This window comes from Triturus cristatus, chromosome 3_2, assembly GCF_964204655.1.
Source record: "Triturus cristatus chromosome 3_2, aTriCri1.1, whole genome shotgun sequence".
Lineage (NCBI taxonomy): Eukaryota > Metazoa > Chordata > Amphibia > Caudata > Salamandridae > Triturus > Triturus cristatus.
The window spans coordinates 1,134,080,053-1,134,106,371 of record NC_140584.1 but is presented as its reverse complement, the minus strand read 5'-3'; the positions used below and the strand labels follow the sequence as shown (position 1 = coordinate 1,134,106,371).

General features: G+C 43.5%; 1 protein-coding gene across 2 annotated transcripts in view; it reads right to left on the bottom strand.

The window, feature by feature from the left end:
- Positions 1-26,319, bottom strand: part of SGSM2 (small G protein signaling modulator 2) — a 1,127,811-nt gene that overhangs the window by 302,720 nt on the left and 798,772 nt on the right. For both annotated transcript variants that reach the window (XM_085649947.1, XM_085649948.1), the window contains exon 11: positions 15,078-15,210. In XM_085649947.1, the coding sequence (XP_085506073.1) occupies positions 15,078-15,210 (133 nt within the window). The remainder of the gene's footprint in view (positions 1-15,077; positions 15,211-26,319) is intronic.

The window sequence follows — 26,319 nt, the reverse complement described above, 5'->3', positions numbered from 1 at the left end:
GAGGGGTGTCCATCTCGAGACCAAAACGGGGTCCCACAGTCTCTCACTTCAGGTAATGGGGTTGACTTTATCCTAGAGAGATTGTTGGCTCTACACCTACATACATGCTAGGTACACTTATGTACATCTAGTTAGGATCGCATAGTAGGAGTACGCATTATTACTGTCATGTATTTTTATACTTGCCTGTATTCATTGCTTTAGCACTATGGTAGGAATATACCATCCTTTTACTCTATTGGTGCTTACAATCATCTATATCTGTGTCTGTCTTATGGTTGTTTCAGCACACCTATTATACAGTAGAATAACGCTGGTTCAATAAATACTTATTGAAAAACGTCCCCACCATTTGTTCTGTGTATTCCTCTGAGACGAAGTGAGCACGAGTGACTGAACGAAAAGTACTGTACTGTTTCCATGATTCCTTACAGGACAGAGTTGTCATGTTCGATAGTTGCCAAGAACTATTCTCTCCTTGGTAAGAGAAGTTTACAGGGGCACTGTGAGCTAGCTGGTATTCAGGCTAACATACTCGGTGGGGGTGTCGGCAATCAGTCTGAACACCAATCTCGCAGTGTATGTTGTCTAAAAGCGTAGATCCTAAATAGGTTTATAGGAACTACACGACATCACAGCTGAAAAAACACAACCCAATATGGCAGGAAACTCCAAAAGCAGCACATCACACATGCGCAGTGGCCAAGGCGCTTGTACACTACAGCGGTATTCTTGCAGCACAGCGACAATTCTTTAATCAAGCCCATAACTGGGTGAACTTGCAATGGGCCCTCCCTCCATGGTTATCCATGGCTGACTGCCATTAACCATTGAGAACTATTAACGGTCAAGAACGCTTATCAACCCAACATCTGCAAAACTTTCTAAAAACATATTCTGCTGAGGCATTTATTTCTACTACAATATATTTATTTCATATGTTGAGAAACAAAACAAAACATCTGGCATCAAGAGTATATCTACGATGTTTGATGTTTATTGAGAAACTCTGAGCGTCACAACAACCGAAACAAGCTCAGAACACCATGGAATCACACTTGATTTTCAGCTCACCCCATGAGATTAATTAAGGTCAATGGTTCTTATTGTATGAGATGTTGTGGGATTCATAAGAAACCATCCATGCTTATTAGTGAAAACACATGTTCAAAGTAGATTCCTCGCTCATTAGTAATCACACAAGTTAAAACAATGACCTGCTTATAAGTAAGGACATGTTTGTGGAAACTTGTAGGTTCCGCAGTGAACTTGCATAGTTAATGGTAAAATCTGTACACAGGACTGGACTACTCTAGAAGTTGTGTGCACCCCCTCATGATGTGGATATGGTATTGGATTTAACCTTATAAGTAAATAATTTGTAACATCACGCTAAACTGTTGCAGGGGAAATAAACATGTATGCTACACAACTCAGCACATTTGTTAAATTGGATAATACTAGATAGTATTTATATTTGTAAATTGTCTCCTGGAGTGGTGAGATAGAAATCCTCTGGTTCTCCTATAATAGTTCACTATTGTGTACAGATTTACACCATTCTGATGCAGACATGCGTATTAGTAAAGATCCACGATAACGGCTACGAATAAAGTAACACAAAAAATATATAATTGTTTGGGAGACAAGGGAAAATATGGACCAGTAACAATTTGAAGCAATACATGAACAATGTCAGGTAGAAGCAACATAAAAAACGCAAATCCTGACTTTAGGAGGGCCTTCAGCCAATCAATTTAAGACAGCGCATTATAAAAAGAGGGTGTGCCAAACACTAGTAAAGAAAATGTACTAGAAACAAAAACAGGCACAGCCACAGGAGCATGCAAAGCAAACATGCCAAGAAAATGAAAGGAGAATGAAAAAATGCTTTTCACCTTAATTCTTCAGGGAGGGAGCTGAAAGAGCGAGGGTTTAACGCGACTTCTCATTGGATCAAATAAAAGGAGAAGGAATACCCAAGCAAGCGGCAATTTTGTGTCCCTTTGGATTGCATTTTTTCGAAGATCAAAAGAAAATGTTTAAGAAACAAACAAAAAATAAATAAAATAAATGAATGAATGCAGCTAGCAGAACCCCACAGGACCTAGGCTTTGAGATGAAAGGTACGGAATCATTGAAGAATTATAAGTGAACAGCATCTTCATTTTAATAGTCAATTTATTTGATGTTTTGGTCATTACACATCTGCACCTGTGGCCACATGCACAAGTCAAGCATGTTGCAAAAACGTAAAAGCAATGGCAAGCAAACCAGAAAACAGCAGTGCTGACATTATGTGCAAAGAATGTGTTTTTTTAAACTTGGCTATAAACTCTTAAGCGCTAGTCTAAATGAGGCTGTGATAGAACTGCACTATACCTTCAATAAAGTATCTTCTTAAAAAATGTAGCCCAGAGAATTTAGATTTGGAAATCTTGGTTCTTTGTTCTTGCTGTGTATCCATCATATATCCTATATGTTTAACAGACACAATGTGTTGTAAATGGAAAGGGATATTGATGATTCAACTTTGGGGACATTTGCATTTCTAATTCAATTGTTAAGATTGATTAAAGTCAACTCTGTCTAAACTAATTTATCTATTTTCTTTAGTACAATGGTTCTGGTGCCCCCTTTCATTCTCTTTGTTTCCTCACCACTTCTCTACATGCTTACTACCATTTTTGTATTTTAACCTATTCAAGTCCCCTTGCGTTACCCTCTTCCGTCCCATCTTCCCTTTATCCTATGTTACCATTTTTGCTGAACCAATGTTTTTTTTTTGTTTGAGTGGGATTATTTTATTCCCTGTCCTCATACCATAACTGATCCACTACTACTTCCCATCACCAGCATTTTATTTTCTTCTTTACCAGTTTTTTGTGCTCGTTTTTGCTTGACATCCCCCCCTGTTCCTCTGGTCTACTTTGATCACAATAGAAATGGAGGGAAACATTTTTAAACCCATCATCTTTCATTTACTATTTTACTTTCCTCTCTTCTCATCACTTCCTTTTTTTGTGAGAATGTCAATGTCTCCTTTGTAAGCATTTTTAGAAGTTTGGAATTTTTTATTTGCTTTACTTCTGCTAATCTTGAACCAGGATTTAAGACTGAGTCAAAACAACGAGCACTGCTCAATTAATAATTTCATCAAGTTGGAGATTCATCAGTCTGGGTTCAGAAATGTAAGTTTCTCCAACTTAGAAATTTGTCACGATGACATACATCCATATTCAACACATCTATAACTGGTAGTCCATAAACAAATTATACTTTCTGTGGCCGGTAAGGCTACAATGACGATATGCTGTGCTAAGAGAGGTAAATATTTTCTTAAATTCGAAAAGATACCCTTTTGGGTGAAAACATTGCTGGAGTATTCCACTAGGTGTTGTAGCTCACTAGTTACCAACCTGATGCTAATTCAATCACTTTTACGCCTTTGAATGCCCGACACCTCCTTCATAGAACCCAACTCTCTTTAAAGGCTAAATCAGGCTTCTCTGATGATAAAAAAAATGACTAAATTTAAAATGAGCAAATACTCTCTTTGCTGTTGGCTCTTCCAAGTAACCTAATCTATGTATGGCGATCTGAATTAGCTGGCAACAGATTCTTGGTTTATAGTGCAAATCACAATTAGCATACAGGTTCGAAAGCTGTAGGGTCTGCTATCTGTTTCAGTCTCCATGGAAGAGTAAAACACTTTTTTGCAGCTAACACAGACAAGGTGCAATCTCCAGTGGAGACTTTATTACCTTGCGCACAATCAGGAGCCCATGGTCCGCCCACCTCAACAGTCTTTTCAGACAGTATGGGTGAAATTTCCATTGAATTCAGTCTGACCTATGGAATGGGCATGTGTACCATGCAATGTTTTAAAGCAGACCCTTTCTCGTATCGACACCCATTGCAAAAAGTTTTAGCTGGGGCTTTATGAGCAAGCATTTAGGATGAAGCAATGATCTGACTGTTTCCTTTTGGAGCTAGCCGGTGCCTGGGAAGGCCGAGATAGAGGCTATAAGAAACATTCAACCTGTAATGGATCAATGCGGCAACAGATTTCGCCCAGTGCTCGAATCTCCTATTGAGGAAAATCTACTTCAAGATTCTTGGATGGGAAAATCATGAGGTTCAGGAGGCTTTTGAAGGTCTGGCTTTTTAAGCAAGCTTTTGATTAGCCTAAGCTCTCTCTCTCGCTCTCTCTCTCTCTCTTTTCCATCCTGGTTGTCACAGTGCTAAGAAATCCTTGGGTACACAGGTGCTTTATAGGTTTTCTTAACATAACACAGTAAATTCTCCCCTGGAGAGTGAAAGAAATGTTTGAGGAATGGAGAGTTGTGCCTTTGAGATCCAGTGAGTTGTTGAGCGCCTTGTGTACTCCCCACAATGCAAAATGGCGGCTTGAGTGTAATTTCTACAAGAACGGAATACGTTTTAGGTGCCCAGCAACAAAGTGTTAAGCTATAAAACTGTATCTATCTCGGAGGTGGATTACAATTGGCCTAGCAGCATCAGTGTTGTGTATATATCACTGAACATGTGCCAGAATACTTTTATGTAAGTCAAGAGATGTAAATTCTTTCTGTGAAGTAAAAAAGCTTTGCAGGTCTAATCATCCTGAGGTGTCATTGGAGTTGTAGCCAAGATAACTTTACTTCCATTTATTAATTGTCAAAATAATTTACCTGTGAGTGCAGGTTTGGTTCTAATCAATTTGAGGTATTATTCACAAACATTATTGTCTAACATATGATGCCTTTCTGAAATAGTTTTTTCAAGATTTTGTGGGTCAGCTCAAAAATTAATTCAGAGAATAAAGATATCAGATACATGTACTGACCTATATCATTTTTGAAATATGAAACCAAGTAGCATCCATCGATCAGACTGCAGTTCTTCTTACTGAATATTTTTGGAATAATGTCTATGGAAAAGACAATCATGCTGCATTCCGTTTAGAACACTGCCAGTGGGGCTGATCTATTGATTGCCAGTGGGGCTGATCAATTGATCGCTTCTCGCTGTTTGTTCACACAGAGTAAGAGCATGGCATGCCACTCCAAAGTCAGAGATTGCAGCCTACTGACAGAGATTTCTTTTTGTTGAAGGTAACATGGTAGTATAAGGCCAGATGTTGAAAATCTCCTGAATTGGTTATATTTGGATGTTCCAAAATGTTGCCAGCTGTTGCATAAGGCATCAGTACTGTGAAGGAGGCCAAAAGAAAGTGCTACATCTTTAGGGTTCGGATAGTACATTTTATTATCATCAATTCTGCCCTCACAGGTGAGCTTTACACACTACACAAAGTGTGTCATTCGCTTAGAGTTGACGGATGCAAAAGTATCCTGACAGAACTGTTACATTGGCTGACTTTACAAGATGTGAAATACTACTACTCAGAAATTCTTTTCATGGGACATATTGTGAGAGCCGGGTACCCCTTCTGTGGGTAGACACACAGAGCTCCAGAAAGGGCAAGGGCAGTGGCATTGAATGAATGCAGAATGCTGCCACGCAGGACTTCCTGTCATGTGACAGAGTGACCCGCCCGTGAGTCCCCTACTGTGGATGGATTCACAGGGATACAGGAAGTAGTATGGCACTGGAGGAATGTGGAATGCTGCCAATCAGTACTTCCTGTCATGTGACATAGTGACCGCCCGTGAGTCCCCTACTGTGGGTGGACGTACAGGGATGAAGGAAGTACTACGGCACTGAAGGAATGTGGAATGCTGCCAATGAGCACTTCCTGTCATGTGACATAGTGACCCGCCCGTGAGTCCCCTACTGTGGGTGGACGTACAGGGATACAGGAAGTCCTACGGCACTGGAGGAATGTGGAATGCTGCCAATCAGTACTTCCTGTCATGTGCAATAAGGCATTTGCTTCAGAGCGAACAACAAACCTCCTATAGGGAGAGTCGGAAACACCAAGATTGCCATTTTGAGTTGAGGTTTGCTTTACATACCGTTTCCTTCACACAACACTCCTTTTATCATATACATGTTGTTTCACTCTGAATTCTATATTTCTAATTCCTGTAGTAGTTCTTCGCCTGCAAGTGCGAACTTTCAAGAATTGTATGAACTCTTAATAAAGTACTATCAGAAAAATCAGCAGAAAACTGCGGAATTAGAGGAGGTCTCCGTTAGGCCAAGTTTACATTTTAGTTGCCATGTCGTATGCATTTTATGGCTCAGGGGGCCAGACAGAAACTTTGCAAACATGGCAAGTTTCGTTTTGAGCAACTAGCCAAAGCTGTTGATGGTGCCATTCACACTTTAGGCTCAGTTTACTTTCACTAGTTGAATAAATGCGATGTGCAAAACTAGAACCAAAACATAAAATTGGTGCTGAATGATGAGCCGAGCACACCGATGAGAACATACGTTCAAAAATTACAAAAAGCCAAAAATCCGTATTGAGTTTTCATTCAGACATTTCCTTAAAGCCAAGCGACTTAGCGATTTTGTGTATCCAGTTCGTTGATAGGTAGTCAATTCAGCCTTGTTTAAAAAGATCGGTCTGTTGAAAATTGCGTTCTTCAACCTTGTTTTTTAAATGTCAAATTTTGCTGTAAATGTAAATTGAACGGAACTTCGTCTGATTCCTAAAGAAGGAGGTCACGGTATGGAATTCCAGGCTTCTACATGCTATGTTAGTTTATTTTCTGAAATGCATACTCTGCTTGCTCAGCTGAGTGATAAGTATGAGAAGTTTACTCTATGAGGGACCCTACTGAGAGCACTTGCAGTGAACATGTAATGAATGCTTTGCAAAGTCACAGCAACAAAGCAGGGGGTGTGACACCTACATCTCATGCCCAGGTCACACCACGGGTAGGTAGCGGGCATGATTTACCAAAAAGATGGCTAGTTTCTTTTTTTTCGATTAAAGGTCTAAGCTAGCTGCATGTGGGATATGATCCCCAGAATCTTTCCGAATGGCCTTATTATGGGTAGTCGCTGGCCTACACCATCATCTTCCTCTTACCATAGATTTGAAGACGATTCAGGGCCAAATTGTATACATTCGTTCTGCTTCAGTGCAATAGGTTTGCAGTAAATTCTACACTGACTGACCAGGGCAAAACCGGTGTTTACATTGACAACCAGATGGTGTTGAGGAATACCCAACCTCTTATCCTAATCTTAAAGAGAGCTTCTAAAGCTTTCCATAGTCTTTGTGTTTTAAATACTTGACTGGCACACCTCACAGTTAGTGCATAATTATCAAAGTACCCATCCTCGCCGGAGTGCACAGACAGCAGGGGACTGATTCTGCTCTTCAAAAAGGGAGTAGAAGGATGTCAATTGTTTTATTTAAGTAAAAATGTAGAACACTGATTAACGCATTAAAAAAACACTGTCCAAATACTAACAACACAAAATAAACCTAACTATAGTTTTAAATAAAATTGTAAAAACCTCCCCTAACAGTTTGGTTCATTAAGAGAAAACAGTATGCGCACAATGACTTTGCAAGAGTTTGGGGGCGCCATATTTGGACTGTCTATAAAATGTAAATTTTCAATTTAAAAGTTAAGCAGAAGACTTTCAGGTTTCTCATTAAAACCTTGCCTGGCCTTTGGAGAATTCCAATAAGTCCCTTAGGGAGTCTGATTATGATCCTTCCATTAAATTCTATACTTTGTTGCTTTTTGGTTGTCCAGGTGCTTTGTAACTAATGTAACATTCCCAAGCTATTCAATCCCCTTGCTGGAAGCTGAACTGTGGAACTTGTGGGTTTAACTGATTTCACGGAAGCTAATAATGCCAGCACTGTTGCCGTGATAACTATGGTGCGCTGCCAGAGCATTGCAAAATTTGGGATCAGGGAAGGAGAGGGTAGGGGAGGGGTAACAACCTTTCATCGGATTAGGTGCTGTGAGGTTCCGAGAGCAGATCATGGACAGCATGGCGTGTAGCCTATCCTCTTCTTCCTCGTCATCGTCAATAGAGGCGGAGCGACTGGCACTTAAGTGGTGGTAGTTAATTGTGACTTCTCGAAGAAAGTAAGTAAAAGGAGCATGAGAAAAATAAAAGATGTGGGTTGCTAACGTTGTTGCGACAGCAAAGGCGAATACAACACAAGTAATGTTCACAATTTTGAAGCAAGTTTTCAGTAATTCAGAGAGACGTTTGTCTTGCTTCCCATCCACCATTCAACAATAATATAAATAAAAAACCCAAATTCCAAAGACGTCAAGACCTTGCTGAAACATTAAATATCTGAAAACCTTTGTACAAAGAATTCAGAACTAGATGTTATGTTAAGAAATACATGTGTACTTTACTCTCAATGGGGCCGATTCACAGAACTAATCTGAGATAAAATCCTAAACTTACTACTTTTGGTATTTAGAGAAGGCATTTAGTAGTAGTAAAGTTAGGATTCCTAATTTTACTACTACTAAATGCCTTTTGTGAATACCGAAAGTCGTAAAGTTAGGATTTTGTCTCAGTTTAGTGGTTGTAAAGTTACGAGTCCTAACTTTACTACTACAAAATGCCTTCTGTGAATACCAAAAGTAGTAAGTTTAGGATTTTATCTCAGATTATTATGTGAATCGGCCCCTAAATCTGCATATATTTTCTATTTGGACAGGCACAAGGTGTCAAGACTGAAACATATAGACACACAATGCACTACTTTATTTGATTTATAGTTTGTTAGCAACATCACTACTAACTGGAGCTGCCATGTAAACTGACCCCTCCGCTCAAAATAAGAGAGAATTTGCTAAAAGAAGAAAAAGAACCCTCCTGCTACCACTTCTAGGAAAAAAAGGTGCAGGCTACCGTAAACATTTCTGCAAAGTAGAAAATCAAATTAAGATTTACATTCCATAGTAACAATCACTGTAGCATACAACACAAACTGATTTGCTGCAACCCACTGAGTTCAGAATCAAATTTGACTCCAAAGCAGTTCACAGTGGAAGGAAAAACGCCATTGTTCTGGCAACAAGGGGCGTCTATCCGTAGGAACTGAGGGACTGATTTAGAGTTTGCCGGAAAGGATTCTCCACTACAAGTGTGGCAGAGTACCCTGTCCGCCAAATTCACGATCTGCTTGCTCTATTTTGAGTCAGGCAGACAATCAGGTTTCCGCCGGCGGTCACCTTGCTGGCTCTGCCATCTTCAACTCTACATCCATGATCCGAACAAATAGCGGCCATTGGTGTGGGGGAATTAGACTTTTTTCAGTTTGGGACTGACAGGGAAATCCTGGTGTTCCCGAACTGGATTAAAAAAAATTATAATAATCCTTACGCCATGGGATAAATCTCGCACGGTGCCAGGGCCATTTGTTTTTGTTTGTTTTTCAAAAACAAATTCCTGCTTTAGAAGTTTTTTTGGGAAAATAATAATGTTTGTGAGAGACCATCTAAAATATGGCAGGAGCTCAGAAACGTTTCAGTGCCTTTACTGCCGTGATGGTTGCACCCCTGAAGGTACAGAGATCCCAGCAGTGCCAACCGCAATCTGTAATTATGATAGGCACTAGTCCGGCCAGGGTGGTAAAGGTATTTACATCCAACACCCGATGGGTGTCGGACATCCTGTTAGAGTCTGAATCAGGCTCTTATAGTCAGATTTACTATATGGAGGACAGGGTACTCTGCAACAAATGTTGGACAGTCATGTTTCTGACATGAAGTCTCCTTCTTTGAAGGATGTTTCCTTTAGAGAAGTCTCAGTAGCGGCAGCTTCTCTGTTGGCACAGAAATCTCTGTAGATCCTTAGCTTTGGATCACCTGTGCTCCAGCCATACTTTGATCCTACAGTGATGAAGCCTTACCAAATATGGTATTGTTTTGAGATGCTATTGATATCGAATTAAGGGTCCTATCCATAGCTATGACAGTTAAACACTTTAATGATCAGGACACATTTTGAATGAGATGAACACATTGAATAAGGAGCAAACCGATCAATTATATACTGAGGAATGGAATACAATTTTAGATTGCACCATCAAAATGAGTATACATTTGCCAGTAACATACATAATACAGCATTTCAACAAAAACCGTGATGGTTTCACCATTCTCTTTAAGTTAGGTCTGTTTAACACTGAGAAATACTGGAAATGTAGCACCAATGTATTCAACTACAGTCATATTTTTAAACAATGCAGTACAGTTTGGGAGAATGGCAATGAGCAGACTCGTGCATTGTTTATTTAAGTAGGTAGTGTTATATCACACTGTTTGAGTCGCCTTTTGGTCTTTTCAGAACGCTTGATGGAAGCATTTGCGTAGATGGTGGAAGGCAATTAAACCTGTGCATAGTCATTCCCGTGATGAGAGTGTCATTTCTCAGCCAAAAAACTGAATTCATGTACTGAATGATATGCATTGTGCAAATGATTCATCCTACTTCCTAATCCCTCATTACTTCATTTGCATTTTAGGACATTTCACCTGCATTCTACATATTTGCCTTGGTTTGTTGTGCCAGTGGATCCACTTTGTTGAATTGCACCATAACTTTGATTGTTTGCCAACCAATACAGTGTGTTATTAATATAAGTGTATGAAGCTGTCATAAGCTTTTGATAGTATCCATCCATATAGTTTTACACCAATTACATTAATACTATACTCTATATATTTGACTACAAAGTCACATACACGCTGGTAGTTGTTAACATAAGAAATAAATTATGATATTATTGAAATGTGATTCTTTTCCATCTAAGCTGTCAAAAGTCCCAGCTAAAGCCACATTCAGACCTTTTACACTTCGACGCTGTGATATTGAATAAGACTTTGCAGTTTTTAATGAGATGTGTCCGAAGAAATGCAAGATCAGCAATCTTTACAACGGTTCAAAGTTAAAAGATCAATTTTAGAAAACAAGTCCTCCAAAAGTAGGCTCTGCGGGACAAAATCTCAGTAAAATCCCAATTTTATTACGTGATTTGTCTCACAAAAATTTGTTTGCATGAATGTGCTAGATAGCCTTTGAATGTGGTATGGTTATCAAGTATAACAGTAGTTACGTACGATAAAGAAAATTAAATAGTTCCTTTTGAGATTTGCAATTTCTTGACTCAGATGGAGTTTCTCCTCCATCAGAGTGTTGGTAGAGGGAGGGGAAGGTTGGTGAAGCTCAGAGTAGGTGGACCTTTTTAAATAAAAATAAATTAACTTTGCTTTTACTATTTTAATGTTCATTAAAACTATGAAGTTTAAATTGTATTACGTTCAACTCTAATAATGTAATAACATAACTTTACAGTTACAATTTATTTTTAAAAAATCGCTACTCATATCTTGGTTTGGCCTGCATTCAATTCCAAGATATATTTGACACATTATTTTTGTCTTTGACACATTATTTTTGTCATTCCTATTAAAAGTATAAAAGACAATATTAATGTAAACAATATTTTGACACTATGTTTATGTGCCTCGATATTTTTCAATACAATATTTTGTCACAGAGGATCCATAGGCCAGCGCCACAGAGTCAACCGTGACCAAGACTGATTTAAGATCTGCTGAGAAGCATTCTGGACATCCCTAAAAACCTCTGCAGTGTTCCTTTAGGTGGTCAGGGAAACCTGGTACCACCCTGCTGGCCAGCTCTCACAGCACATGCATATATCTAGTAGATCTCAGGGCCATACTCCCAGCCAAAAACGTCTTTTTCAATTTCCTGTCGGGAGGTGCTACTGAAAAATCCCAGGGTTCTCCTAAATGTATGAGGATTACTCCAGAGAGGGATGCTGCTTTTATGGGCGCCTTGTCAACATCATCGAAAGGAAGGAGTGGATAATCAATAGCAACTCTAGCGGTGTTTACGGCATCTGAGATCTCACTCTTCATTAAATTTCAGCAGGTCAAACCTGTTGGATTTTAATAGGGTAAACCTCTATGGTATTTACAGTATTATGGAGCGTTTGGTGATGTAACCACCAAAATCTGCATGTTATTCTTCAGAAACTCATAATAGGTCCTATTTATTCCACACGATTAATAACTTACCCTAGAGTATCATTATTTTTCGGGTGTGATAAAAAGTGTCTGGATTCCGATAAACTCGAAATCAGGGGCAAAAATGTCAGCTCTGAACATGAACGTCTTTCTCTGTAGTTTTCAGGTCTTTCTTGGGAAAGTGGGCCACTCAGTTGTGTTGCCTCCATCAGGTGCAGTATCGGAAAGCACAAGGGAGCCAACCGTTATCAAGTAGGTGGTCTCCCACAAGGAATGTTTGAAATAAAAATCGTCAAACGGTGCATTTTTTTAATGTAGTTTTAAAATACTTTTTTTTTAATGCTAATGAAAAAATGCAATACTCTGAGGTCTGCCATATCTGCCTGGCTGGTTATACCTCTGTAACAGCAAATATTCAAGGATGCTGGCCAGAAAATTGTATTCCAAGCAGCAACACTGGATGCAAAAAGACATTTTGCACCACTTTAGCAGCATTGTATATCTAAACAATGTGATTGCTAAATAGAAAGACTATAAACGTCTGTGCGCTGGAATACAAAATATTATTTTGAAGTGCTTTGCCAGGAGGTATGAGGAACCATGTGTCACAAAACCCAAGACCATCAGAATTGCTATCAACACATGCCAGGATGCTGCAGTTATAAACAAAGCCACCATCTTTCAAAATTCAGAAACTCTAACTGTAGATCATTCTTACAACACCAGAAGAGACAAACACAGGTGCGATCAACTCATCCAGACAGGCTTTATCCCACCATGGACTAAACCTATCAGCAGCCGCTTCACAGGCGTCAGGATTCTACCAGGCCTGGCCCTGGTCACAGTAGAAAAACTCACTCGCAAAGGAGATGACACCAACAGCCTACACGAAGCCAGCGTGGTCTTGATGCAAGTCTGCAACAAACACTTGGCAACTAGTACCATATCCACACGTGAAAGCTCAGAAGAGGTGTCTACTGAGCCCGCCATCCACATCTGCGAAAGAAGCAGAAATTCCAAAGCAACCAGCTTTCAAACTCTCTTGACGTAGACGACATACTGAAGGGGCATAGCCACATCATTGGATTCAGAGTCCTTCTTCCTAACACTGTCATCTTTAATGAGCTCCTCCCACAACATGAATAGTCATGTACAGAATAAAAAGTGCTCACAGTGTATGTGATCCATTTGGAAACCCTACACTACACTAAGATAACCAGCTTGAGTTTCAACTTATTCGAATCATTTTCTATTTTTTTTACAATCTTTTTAATAAACCAGCTCATTAAACATTACACTGCTGACTATATACACATGTATACAACCAGTTTAAATTGATAACAAAGGGGCATATTATCAAGACAGGCGATAAAATTATTGCCGCTTTAGCGGCAGAAAACTGCAGCTAAAACGGCGATAATGGGCTTGATAATATGTTCTATGGAATTCCAATTGAAACTCAGGTTAGATGTCCTTCAAATCTAACATGGACTTCAATTGGAATTCCATAGAGCATATTATCAAGCCCATTATCGCCGGTTTAGCGGTAGTTTTCTGCTGCTAAAGCGGCAATAATTTTATCGCCTGTCTTAATAATATGACCCAAAGATACATCTTGGAGGGGTCAAATAGTCACAGTCATCTTAAAAGCAATAATAATGTTAAATTTCCAACTCTACCCTAAGCGTGGCGTGGATTATACCAGGCTTACTGTCTTTCGTTGCGGGATAAGTGTGTTTGTGTGTCAGGGGCATTAGCCCTCTCTATGCACCTGTGTGTCTTCACCAGGGGGGACCATATTTTTTTCTCCATTTCTTCAGTCATCCCCTACTTTTATACACTACTTCCTCCACTCATTGGCACCAGTCTAGGTCGATCTCCCATTACAACATAGCGATATTTCGTTTTGCGACTCCAGCTGCAAGTGCCAGCCAAAGTCAATTGTGTCTAGGCCACTCTTCCTTCCCTTAACCATCAAACTTCCACCTGCTAATTTCCATAGGCTTGTTTCAAAACATAAATAGTTAAAAATAAGGAAATTTACAAAAGTATGAGGATTGTTGGGTGAGGAGTTAAGGCATCAACTTCAAGGCCTTCATTAATATAATTAGATCATTATATAACATAAATATTATGATATGCTTAGTTGTCAGCTCTCTGTAATTTACGCAGTCTCTTGGAAAACCAAATGGATCGGAGTCTTGTCCGAGTTAATTTTTATAAAATATAATGTTTCTAGGCATTTCCATGAATTGTTGTGATAAAATGCAATTTGTTTTGTGTTGTATGAGAATTCAGTAAATAAGTAAAAATTGTAGTTTGAACGAGGGCCATCTAATATCAGTTCTCTGATTCCCTGGACGGTTGGAAGATTTGCTATGCCACACAGGCATCAGTCCCAGCTGCTTCACAAGCATGACAAATATTTGTGGGTCAGAAGACCTCTAACTGCAGCAGCTGTGCTCTACATTCACCCCTTGCCATAGCATGTGCATACCAGAAACACAAGGGTTCTTAAAGCCTTGCTAATTAACACAGTGCTAAGTTGCACAACTATATGTAACCATGTCCAGTATTTGAAATCAAAGGTGCGAACACCAGCTTCCACAGTAAATACCTGTTGCAACATATTGATTCTAATAGCGACATACAATGGCCATGTATGTGGCATACATAATGAATGGAATAACATTTTTCTACATATTAATTTGTATTGTGCGCAAAACAAATTGAATCACATTTGAAAAAAGGTAGGACACCAGACAATGACAATTGTCAAAGAACAGAAAGGACTTCTTGGCCGACACTAACAGCAATAATGTTGGAAGAAACTTGGTCTGAAGTGCAAGGGTGTGCCGCAGTAATGGGGCGTGAACAAAGAATCTTTAGGTCCATCCCTTGGATTTCAATTGGTGGATGATCCCTTGTCAACTAAACAAGGTAAAAAGTTCTTGAGCTATTTTACCAGTTAAGGCCACTTGAAAAGTATTACACAAATGCCACCAGAGGTGTCTGCCACAGGTCCACAATTAACAGGGATGTAAGTCTACTGTACTCAACCTCTGAATTATCCTCCTCTGAAACCACAAAGCTTAAAAACCTCTAAAAAGCACTTACTGTTTTCATGCTTGTGACCAGCATAAATGATCCTGAAGACGTAATCTGTGGCAATCCCTTCATCGAACATTTCCTCCATATCCACCGATTTGTTGCAGCTGTTCCTTTTGCGAAGCTTTGGGAAGACCTTGCCCTAAAACAATGGACAGTATGGATTTAGAAATCAGAACCCACAATTCACAAGGCACTGCCATGGGATGTCCTGTCCCTTCCAGCAGATGCCCCATATTACAAGGTCCATGCCCACCCACCCTGTGCGATGCCGGTTATCTTTGGGAGTCCACAACCGGCTATTAAAGAACAGTTGTCATCACATCTCATCTAAATCATTTTAGGTATAATTCACATTCTGTCCCACCTAACCCATATTGGAGAGTCTGTACTTTTGACACAATGCTTTTTGTAGTGAAGTTCACAACCTGCCCAAGCCTACCATAGTTTTTATGTGCTGTGTAGGGATGGCCGAAATAGAGACAGCGAAGAATCTCTGTCTCTTCTTAGTATAAGTGCAGACTGGTTTTCATTTGAGAAAACAACAAAATCTGCTCTAGAGGACTAGAAATGAAGGACAAATTCTTGGTCCGATCATGGCAAGCTGCCCATGTACAGACCACGGATGTATGTCACAATATTGAGGGAAAATATCATCCTCCCAGAACATTAAGTGCAGGATCTCAAATTCCACTATGTCATCATGGTAATTTTATATGGGTAAGTGTAGCTTTACTGTTCTTAAATCTATTTCTAATTACATTGAAGATATTTGTATGGCCAAGTTACAATGATGTTAAGAATAGTAACGCTGTATTTACCTACATAGGTACTTTGGCAATATTGTGGCAGTCAGTATTATATGCTCAATAGTCCTACAGGACAGTATTAAAAAATAGACGGAGTGGTACCAAGCAGCCAATCAGAATGGCTGAAGGACAGTCAGTCAGAAACATTGAAAAAGATATCTGTGTCAGCAGTTCTGATTGGGTGCTTTTCAAAGAATCAGAGAGGGTCACTGAGTTTAGACTAATTTGAATAGTCAATCAGAATGGCGACGACTCATGAACCATGTGTTGTGATGACAGGATAGTGGAGCTAACAATATTGTAGGCCATTAACTTCTTAGTTAACTTGACTTATAAGTAAGTTTGCTGTGATGCCGTAAGCACTAACCTTTAGCCAAAAACCACTGCCTTCATACAGACTAATTCCTTCACACTGCGTATTTATTCCAGTTATCATCAGACACCCCTTAACTTTTAGTCTGCTCTGATGGTGACCTACATAGTTATCCCTTCAGGGACGAAACCACTTCAACAAGTGGATCTTTGTCCCTTAAGAACCATTAAATGGTATATCCTACAAGTCCATTATTTGATTACTTTTACATATTGTTCACTTGTCACTTGTGCATATTCTTACGTGCCTCCCCATTCTGCCACTTTTCTGCACAAGTACTTTACATAATAAATTATTTTGAATTTCATAAAATGTATTTGCTAATTAACATATTGTATTACCTTGGACTTCAGTTAGCAAGAAGTAAGTTTGATATTACTAAACTTTTATCGAACTCTGCGCCACTCTAAGCAGCTTCCTCATTGCCAATCCATGCCACTTTACTCCACTCTACTCTATGATACATAACTCCACTTGATGCCACTCCACTCTAAAACATTCTACGCCATCCTATGCCACACCACTCCACGGCATTCCACCCAGTGGCACTCCACTCAATGTCACTCCACTCTATGACACTGTACTCCTCTCTTTGCCACTCTACTCTACAACACTCTGATCCATTCTATGCAACTCCCTCTACACCAGTCCACGTCACTTTGCTTCACTCTACGCCACACCACTCTACTTTATGGCACTCTACTCCAATCTACGACACTCCATTCTATGACGCTCTATGCCACTCCACCACACTCTATTCCACTCTAGCCCCTCCACTCGATTTCCCTCAACTCTACTACTTTCTATGAAGCTCTACTCCCTCCATGACACTCTATGCCACTCCATTCTACAATGACACTCTTTGCCCCTCTATTCTATGACACTCTACTCCACTCTATGCCACTACACTCTACAACAGTCTAGTTCATTCTATGCCACAACACTCTGCTCCACTGTACACAACTCCCTCTATGCTTATCCACACCACTTTACTCCACTCTATGCCATTCAACTCTACTACACTCTACGCCACTTTACTATAAGCGCACTCAATTCCACTCCCCTCTACGACACTTTACACCACTCCATTTTATGCCACTGTACTGTAAGGCACACTACTCCACTCTTCTCTAGGGCAGTCTACTCCACTCTACACCCCTCCACTCCAACCCCTTTACACGACTCTATGGCACTCCACTCAATGCCACTCTACGACACTCTCCACTACTCCACGGCACTCTACTCTACCCAGTCTAAGCCACTCCACGACACTCTACACCACTCCACACTACTCCATGGCACTCTTTGCCTCTCCATGACAGTCCACAACACTCCACTCAATGCCACTTGACATTTCGACACTAACATTCCACACCACATCACTCTCCCACACCACTAACTGTTTGTAATGCTGAACAGTAGCCATGCTGGTATACAACATGGCTAAAACACATTGGCAAAGTCAACAGCTCTTGCATAGGTGAGACCTATTGGCTTTGCCAATACTTGTTATTTCAAATTCCAGGCTCTAAAAAAAAATACAGATTGCAACAGTCACTCAGGACTCTAGCCTCCTATACTTTTCAAGGGTCTTGCCTGATTTTACTTCACCCTCTTAAGAAGAAAGAAAATGTATTGTAGGGATGAATTACAACTTGATTCTTAGTTAGACCTCAATGGCCTACAGGTGATTAATAACTACCCCTGTTATCTTATTGGTCCTTGTGCCAAGAACAGGAACATGAGTAAAGCTGAATAAACAATGTGGAAGAATAACAAAGTTTTTCAAAAGAGTAATGTGTCACTGTTGCTTTCAGATAGATCTGTAAATGGCTTCCCTTGCATGGGATGCATGCACTTCCCTTTGAAACATAGCAGCTTATTAGATCCAGTCAGAATCCTCGTTGAAAACACTCCCCTGTATATATCTAGATCCTTGTGTGCACATGTTCACACTTGACCCTGGAGATCTGTAAAGGGCTTCCATTTGAAACTTGCCAGTAAACAACATAGTCACCCAAAATACATATTAACTATAAAAGGATGTTAGTGGGCATGCCATGGACTCCTTGTGAAGTGTATAGTTTTCACAGGAAGTGGACTCCTTGAGTATGGTCAACCTGTGAAAGGATATGAATATTACCATATAAGGATCAGACGAGGACCACCTTAATTTTGACTACGGAAAGCAGCAGCAATAGGATGAGAAATGGACAAAGCCAATGGGCATTAACTGGATTGGTCATCAACCAGAGCAGACCTGTGGATACCAGACTCTTTTGCTCTGGCATAATTTAATAGAAACTGTGTGATGCCCCTAGTTCCATATCTTTAAGAAAATGTGGTATAGATAAAAATTGCTGACTTAAAGAATTGTGATAATGAATATGCTACTTTAGTATCCTGTGCCTCATTTTGCAATAAATAGTAAGTTGGTAAATTATGAAAATGGTATAATGTGCAGTATGGCAGTGCCCCAATTACCCATAATAATCACACCTAGTTTTCCGTAATCGTGTCTCAGCTGGACCCCACACACCGTAGCGATTGAGGTAAAGCACCTTTGTATTCAGCACGCTCTTGAAACAATAGCAATAGAAACTAGCTTGCAAAAAGCTACTACCACTACCTTGTAGAACAAAGAACATGTGTGATGTTATCCCTTGGTAATAGACTCCATGACATGACTTCATGACAGGTGAGCTAGCAAAATTAATTTATTCCATAAATCAAAGGCTTCATACAACCACCTCCAACTTTCCCAACATGAAATCTCCACCTCCCCAGCCTACCTGACCCGGCACTCATAATTAATGGAGCGCCTGTTACTTAGCAAACGACTATGTTCCGTTACTTGGGCATCTGGATTTATCATACTGATCGGGATTTGCTTGACGGCAACTTTACAAGGGCGCTCACTTCCCTAACGTCGCTGATGTCTTTTTGGAAAATACTTGTTCTCTTGATTGCTGGGAGAGTCACTCGGTGGTGCTCTGCGTCTCCTTTATTATTTCATTTATCTGCTGCTGCATCTCCTTCCACCTTACTGCCGCTCCCTTGAACGCATGCTTTACAATCTTATATGGAACAGAACTCACTGTAGGGTGGCGCTTTCGAAACTGTATTTACCGTCGACCCAAGGAGAATTAGCAGCTCCTAACTTGGAGCATTACTACTTAGCATCCCTGATGCAGTGGGTGGCTCTCTGGATGGCAGGGCTATACCTCCCGGACACTGCGGGGGATGGCCCTCCTTATTGATTGGATGCTCCTCTTTTTTTTGTTTTATCCCTGTTCCAAGATGTCAAGAATTCCTGTCATACAAGGGAAACACGCCCTTATGTAAACAGGAGAGCTGTTACATAACTCAAGGGAAACACGCCCTTATGTAAACAGGAGAGCTGTTACATAACTCAAGGGAAACACGCCCTTATGTAAACAGGAGAGCTGTTACATAACTCAAGGGAAACACGCCCTTATGTAAACAGGAGAGCTGTTACATAACTCAAGGAAAACACGCCCTATAAAGGGAGGAACCGGGAGGTACAAGGCTGTCGGATATTGTGTTTACACCGACGTACCTGCTTCGTGAAGAGCAGTGTTCCGGAGTGGTGCTCCAGTAAGGCAAGAACGGAGGTAGGTCGAGTCGTTACTCCCTGGGCCGTGTCTTGCCCCATCGTCACCTGTGAAGGACCCGGAAGCTCTACCGGTCAACCATTGAGCTTCGCTTTTTGACTCGGCTGAGTCCAAGCGCAGTGGCGCTTTTGCTGGTTGGAGTCGTAACTCCCAGCCCGACCAGAGACACAGGGACTGCCAGCTGTAACGCACACCAGGAGGTGTTTGCCGCGTTACAGACTCGGAAGTCCACAGGATCGATCGAGCGGCTGCTCTCGGTTCAGTCTTCTTGCTTGTGATTGGGGTATCGGTGACGCATCACCAGGAGGTGACTCCGCGTCCCGGTGCAGTCTGAGGAAGAGGTTGAGCGGCTGCTCCCTTCAGGTAGAGACCCCGGCTGGGTGTTTCCCTGACTCCTCGATTCTCCCCAACACTCTTCGTGCCCCTCACAGCCTACCGATTGGCATTGTCGGCCATTTCATTTCTGCCCTCTGTTGGCATACGCCGGGATCGGCGTATATGCAGAGGACGGTTAGGACCATCCGTGCTGTGGGCTGGTAACGTACTTAGCCTGGAGGATTCCAGTGACTATAACTTTTGTTTGTTCTTTGTATTTTATTTGCCTTCATTAAAAGAACTAACCCTTCACAAGTGGTTGCGTCCTCATTGTCGTGTCTGTTAAACGATCCTGAGACGTTCAGGGCGTTACAAAATATCCGACCTTAATAACACTAACTGTCTCCCGGTCGATAACAGACATGGCAACACTTGATGATGTGCTGGCTGCTTTAGCGGCCATGCAAGTTGAAGTGGCTGCCTCTAGGCAAGAAACAGCCGATGTAAAAGCCAGACTGGATGCTATCCAATTGGACCCGCTCACGCCCAGCACCTCCCTCACGAACCAGACCCCTGCGGTAGTAGTGGAAATGCCGGTAGCCATCCCCTTGGCAACACCAGAGAGGTACAGTGGGGATCCTAACACAGTGCAGGTATTCCTCACACAAGTGGCGCTACATTTATCGTGCAAACCAAAGGCGTTCCCCACGAGTCAGGCTCGTGTGGCTTTCCTTATATCCTATTTGGCTGGAAACGCGGCACAATGGGCCGTACCTCTGGTGAGCAGGGACGACCCCCTCTTATGTGATTGGGGTGCTTTTCGCGAGGAATTCCTGAAGGTATTCGACAGAAGGGCTGACTCGTACACGGCGGACCGTGAAATGCTTGAGTTGAGACAGGGATCCAACGACCTGGTGCAGTATCTCAACGCGTTCCGAAGGCTGGTTGCGGAAACCAAGTGGCCTGTTGCTAAACAGACGGCGCTCTTCCATCAAGGGCTGTGCGATGAGCTCAAGGACGCCGTGGCTCATATTGACCCTCAACCCAAGACATGTGAGGGCCTTATCAACCTGGTATTACGGCTGGAACATAGGCTAAGTGAAAGAAAGGGGGATCATGGGAGAAAAGGAAAATCCCTTCCATCCTATGTGACGGTGGGAAGTCCTGAAACTTCCACCGCATCCAAGGGAGAACCCATGGACATCAGCGCAATACGAGCGAGCCTCACAGCCACGGAGAAAGAGTCACGCCGTAAACAAGGATTGTGCCTATATTGTGGCAAAAAAGGCCACTACGTACGTGAATGCCCTGCCAAACCGAAGACGTCACGTTATCGGGCCAACCGGTCGGTAACAGCCGTGGTGGACATACCGGCGGAAAACTAGAGGACTCCAAGACCAGAGAAGGGGCATCTCGGAGTCACTCATCCATCCCTTCACTTTCCAACTCGGTCACTAAGGGACAACGACACCTGTTTATCACGGTGCACGTGGGAGTGCATGACCAGTGGATACCCGTTGTGGCCATGGTGGATTCAGGGGCCACTGGCATGTTTATGGACCACAACGAGGCATGCAGGCTAGGGCTAGTGCTTCTTCCCAAAGCAGTACCCGAAGACGTCTATGCGGTAGACGGAAGGCGATTGGTGACGGGGCCCATCGGACAGCACACGGGGGTCCTTCCGATGAGATATGGGAGGAACCATTTGGAACAAATCGATTTTAACATCATCCGAGCGCCCCAATATGGCGTCATATTGGGATTGCCGTGGCTACAGAAACACAACCCCTTTGTGGATTGGCCAACACATCGCATCGAAATGACGTCACCGTATTGCATCCTGCATTGTGGAATAAGAACGGAATCCCTTGACGCAGATGAGAGCGGGAGTCAGACGGTGGCTACAGCGGCAGAAAAAGATGTGGCTCTCCCCCAGGCTTATCACAGTTTTGAGGATGTATTTGATGAGGTGAAGGCGGAAGTGCTACCACCACATAGACAGTTTGACTGCCAGATCGACCTGGTGCCAGGGGCCAGCGTTCCCAGCGGCAGGCTGTATGCCCTGACGGAGCCTGAAAACGTGCATCTCCGGGGGTACCTGGATAAACTCCTCAAGCTAGGATTCATCCGCCCGTCCAAGTCTCCGGCCGCCTCGCCACTCTTCTTCATCCCGAAGGCTAATGGGGAGCTGAGAGCCTGTGTGGACTTTAGGGCATTGAATGCGATAACCATAAAAAATCGGTACCCCTTGCCTCTCATCAGTGTACTTCTGGAACAGGTCAAGAAAGCTCGTATCTACACCAAGTTGGATTTGAAAGGGGCATACCATCTGGTGCGCATGAGGGACGGAGACGAGTGGAAGACCGCCTTTAAGACCAGGTTTGGCCTTTTCGAGTACCTCGTCATGCCATTCGGTCTGTGCAACGCCCCGGCAGCCTTTCAGTACTTTTTGAATGAGGTATTCAGAGAGGAGTTGGATATCTACGTGGTCGTATATATCGACGACATCCTCATCTATTCGTCCAGTGTGGAGGAGCACGTACACCACGTCAAAGCTGTGCTCCAAAAGCTGAGGGAAAACATGCTGTTTTGTAAACTCAGCAAGTGTGACTTCCACGTCACATCCGTGGAATTCCTCGGAGTGATGCTGAGTCCAGAGGGACAGGAGATGGCAGAACGAAAGATCAAGGCGGTGAAAGAATGGCCGGTGCCCCAAAGCGTGAAGGACGTCCAAAGTTTCATTGGCTTCGCCAACTTTTACAGGCGGTTTATAGATGGATTTTCAGGAGTGGTGGCCCCAATCACACAGCTACTGAGGAAGTCCAAGGAGTTTGTCTGGTCCCCTGAAGCGAACAAAGCCTTTGAGGCCCTGAAAAGCGCCTTTGGTAAGGCGCCGGTGTTGGCTCACCCCGATCCGGATCTCCCCTACGTGGTGGAAGCGGACGCGTCGGATGTGGCGCTGGGGGCTATCTTGTCCCAACGCAACCACGACACAGGGGTGCTTCATCCCGTTGCGTACATGTCCCGCAAACTCAACGACGCCGAACGCAACTACCATGTTGCGGAGAAGGAGCTTCTCGCAATCAAGGACGCCTTCACCGAATGGAGGCATTGGTTGATGGGGGCAAGACATGTGGTATCGGTGTACACGGACCATCGGAACCTACAGTTCATGACGGCCACTAGACACCTTTCTCCCAGGCAGCTGCGGTGGATGATCTTCTTTGCGGGGTTCAACTTCCGCATCACATATCGGCCGGGGACGGAAAACCGGAAGGCGGACGCCCTGTCCCGTCAATCTGCAGTTAAGGAACCATTGCCTGCAACCGAGCGTTCCATCATTTCCCCGAGGATGGTATTGGGGGTTATCCAACCGGATACTTTCCTGAGGGGAATAAAGAGAGGGATCAGGTCATTCGCATGGCGGAGGTGGCTCCTCAGTCACAGAGAATGGCAGCTGAAGGACGGGATACCCCTGAAGGGCAGGTGCCTATTGATACCCACGCCTAGGCTAAGGAAACAAGCATTCATCTGGTGCCATGACTCTCCATGCGCAGGTCATTTGGGCTTTGAAAAAACGGTGGCTAGCATGGGACGGCATTTCTGGTGGCCAACCATGAGAGTGGATGTCAGGAGGTGGGGACAGGAGTGTCCTACGTGTGCTACCATGAAGGCCGACCATGGCCGAACCCAAGGGCTCTTACATCCACTTCCGACCCCGGATAGACCATGGGATAGCATATCACTGGACTTCGTGGTGGGCCTACCGGTAGACCAGGGGATGACGGCAATACTGGTGGTGGTGGATTACTTGACGAAAATGGGGCACTTCATCCCCTGCAAGAGAGTCCCTACGGCCGGGGAATTGGCGTCACTACTCCTAAAGAATGTGGTACGACTGCATGGATTACCTGGGGTGATCGTGTCGGACCGGGGGTCGCAGTTTACTGCGCAATTCTGGAAGACTTGGTGCACTGCGCTGCATGTTAAGACCGCCCTGTCCACCAGCTACCACCCTCAAACGGACGGCCAAACCGAGCGCCTGAACCAAACGCTCAAACAGTATCTGCGATGTTTTGTGGACCAGGGCAGGGAAGAATGGGTCGACTTGCTATGGGTTGCAGAGATAGCCTATAACAACGCCACTCACAGCTCCACACAGTCATCTCCGTTCTATAGCAACTATGGCCAACATCCCAGGTTCTTGCCATTTCTACATCCGTTCAGAGAGGACAGGATTCCCGCCACAGCGGACAGGGTGGCACACATAAAAGACACGTTGATGCGCTCAAGGGCTGTCCTAATAGAGGCCAAGAGAAGATACAAGGCTGCGGCAGATAGGAAGAGAAGGCCCGGGCCACTGTACCGCACTGGAGACTACGTCTGGATATCCACAAGAAACATGAGGTTTCGAAAGAACAGTGTGTTCCATCCCAAGTACATGGGCCCCTATCGAATTACCAAGTGTATGGGTCCCGTGAACGTGAAGGTGTGCTTGCCCCAGTCATTGCGGATACACCCTGTCTTTCATGTATCATTGCTCAAACCAGCACCCTCCAAGCCGTCTGGGACACCTAGGCCGGTATGCGTGGAGTCGGAGGTGGAGTATGAAGTGTCGGGCATACGGGCGTCCAAATGGCGCAGGGGGAAGCTGTGGTACCTGGTTGCGTGGAAAGGCTATGGCCCGGAGGAGCATTCATGGGAACCGGCTGAAGGGGTTCATGCTCCGCGCTTGGTCTCCTTGTTCCATCGGCGTTTTCCTGCCAGCGCTGGACCCGTGGGGAGCCGCTGAGAGGGAGGATGTACTGTCAAGAATTCCTGTCATACAAGGGAAACACGCCCTTATGTAAACAGGAGAGCTGTTACATAACTCAAGGGAAACACGCCCTTATGTAAACAGGAGAGCTGTTACATAACTCAAGGGAAACACGCCCTTATGTAAACAGGAGAGCTGTTACATAACTCAAGGGAAACACGCCCTTATGTAAACAGGAGAGCTGTTACATAACTCAAGGAAAACACGCCCTATAAAGGGAGGAACCGGGAGGTACAAGGCTGTCGGATATTGTGTTTACACCGACGTACCTGCTTCGTGAAGAGCAGTGTTCCGGAGTGGTGCTCCAGTAAGGCAAGAACGGAGGTAGGTCGAGTCGTTACTCCCTGGGCCGTGTCTTGCCCCATCGTCACCTGTGAAGGACCCGGAAGCTCTACCGGTCAACCATTGAGCTTCGCTTTTTGACTCGGCTGAGTCCAAGCGCAGTGGCGCTTTTGCTGGTTGGAGTCGTAACTCCCAGCCCGACCAGAGACACAGGGACTGCCAGCTGTAACGCACACCAGGAGGTGTTTGCCGCGTTACAGACTCGGAAGTCCACAGGATCGATCGAGCGGCTGCTCTCGGTTCAGTCTTCTTGCTTGTGATTGGGGTATCGGTGACGCATCACCAGGAGGTGACTCCGCGTCCCGGTGCAGTCTGAGGAAGAGGTTGAGCGGCTGCTCCCTTCAGGTAGAGACCCCGGCTGGGTGTTTCCCTGACTCCTCGATTCTCCCCAACACTCTTCGTGCCCCTCACAGCCTACCGATTGGCATTGTCGGCCATTTCATTTCTGCCCTCTGTTGGCATACGCCGGGATCGGCGTATATGCAGAGGACGGTTAGGACCATCCGTGCTGTGGGCTGGTAACGTACTTAGCCTGGAGGATTCCAGTGACTATAACTTTTGTTTGTTCTTTGTATTTTATTTGCCTTCATTAAAAGAACTAACCCTTCACAAGTGGTTGCGTCCTCATTGTCGTGTCTGTTAAACGATCCTGAGACGTTCAGGGCGTTACACAAGACTTCCCAGCCTTCCTCTCTACTGCTACGGCGTCCTATCGTTGCTTCAGTCGCTTCTTATTCCACACCAAACATATTACACCCTGTGCCCAGCAACTCCATTATTTGGTATGCTCAGGGGCAACAGGAAGACACACCTGCTGAGCTTCCGGCATGGCATGCAGAGGGCTTACATACACTGGGGGACCTGTATCATGATGGTACACTCATGACATACTAAGCACTAACACAGGAGGTAGGGTTGTCCCCGGGACACTACATAAATCATGCCTCTTGGATTTGCACAT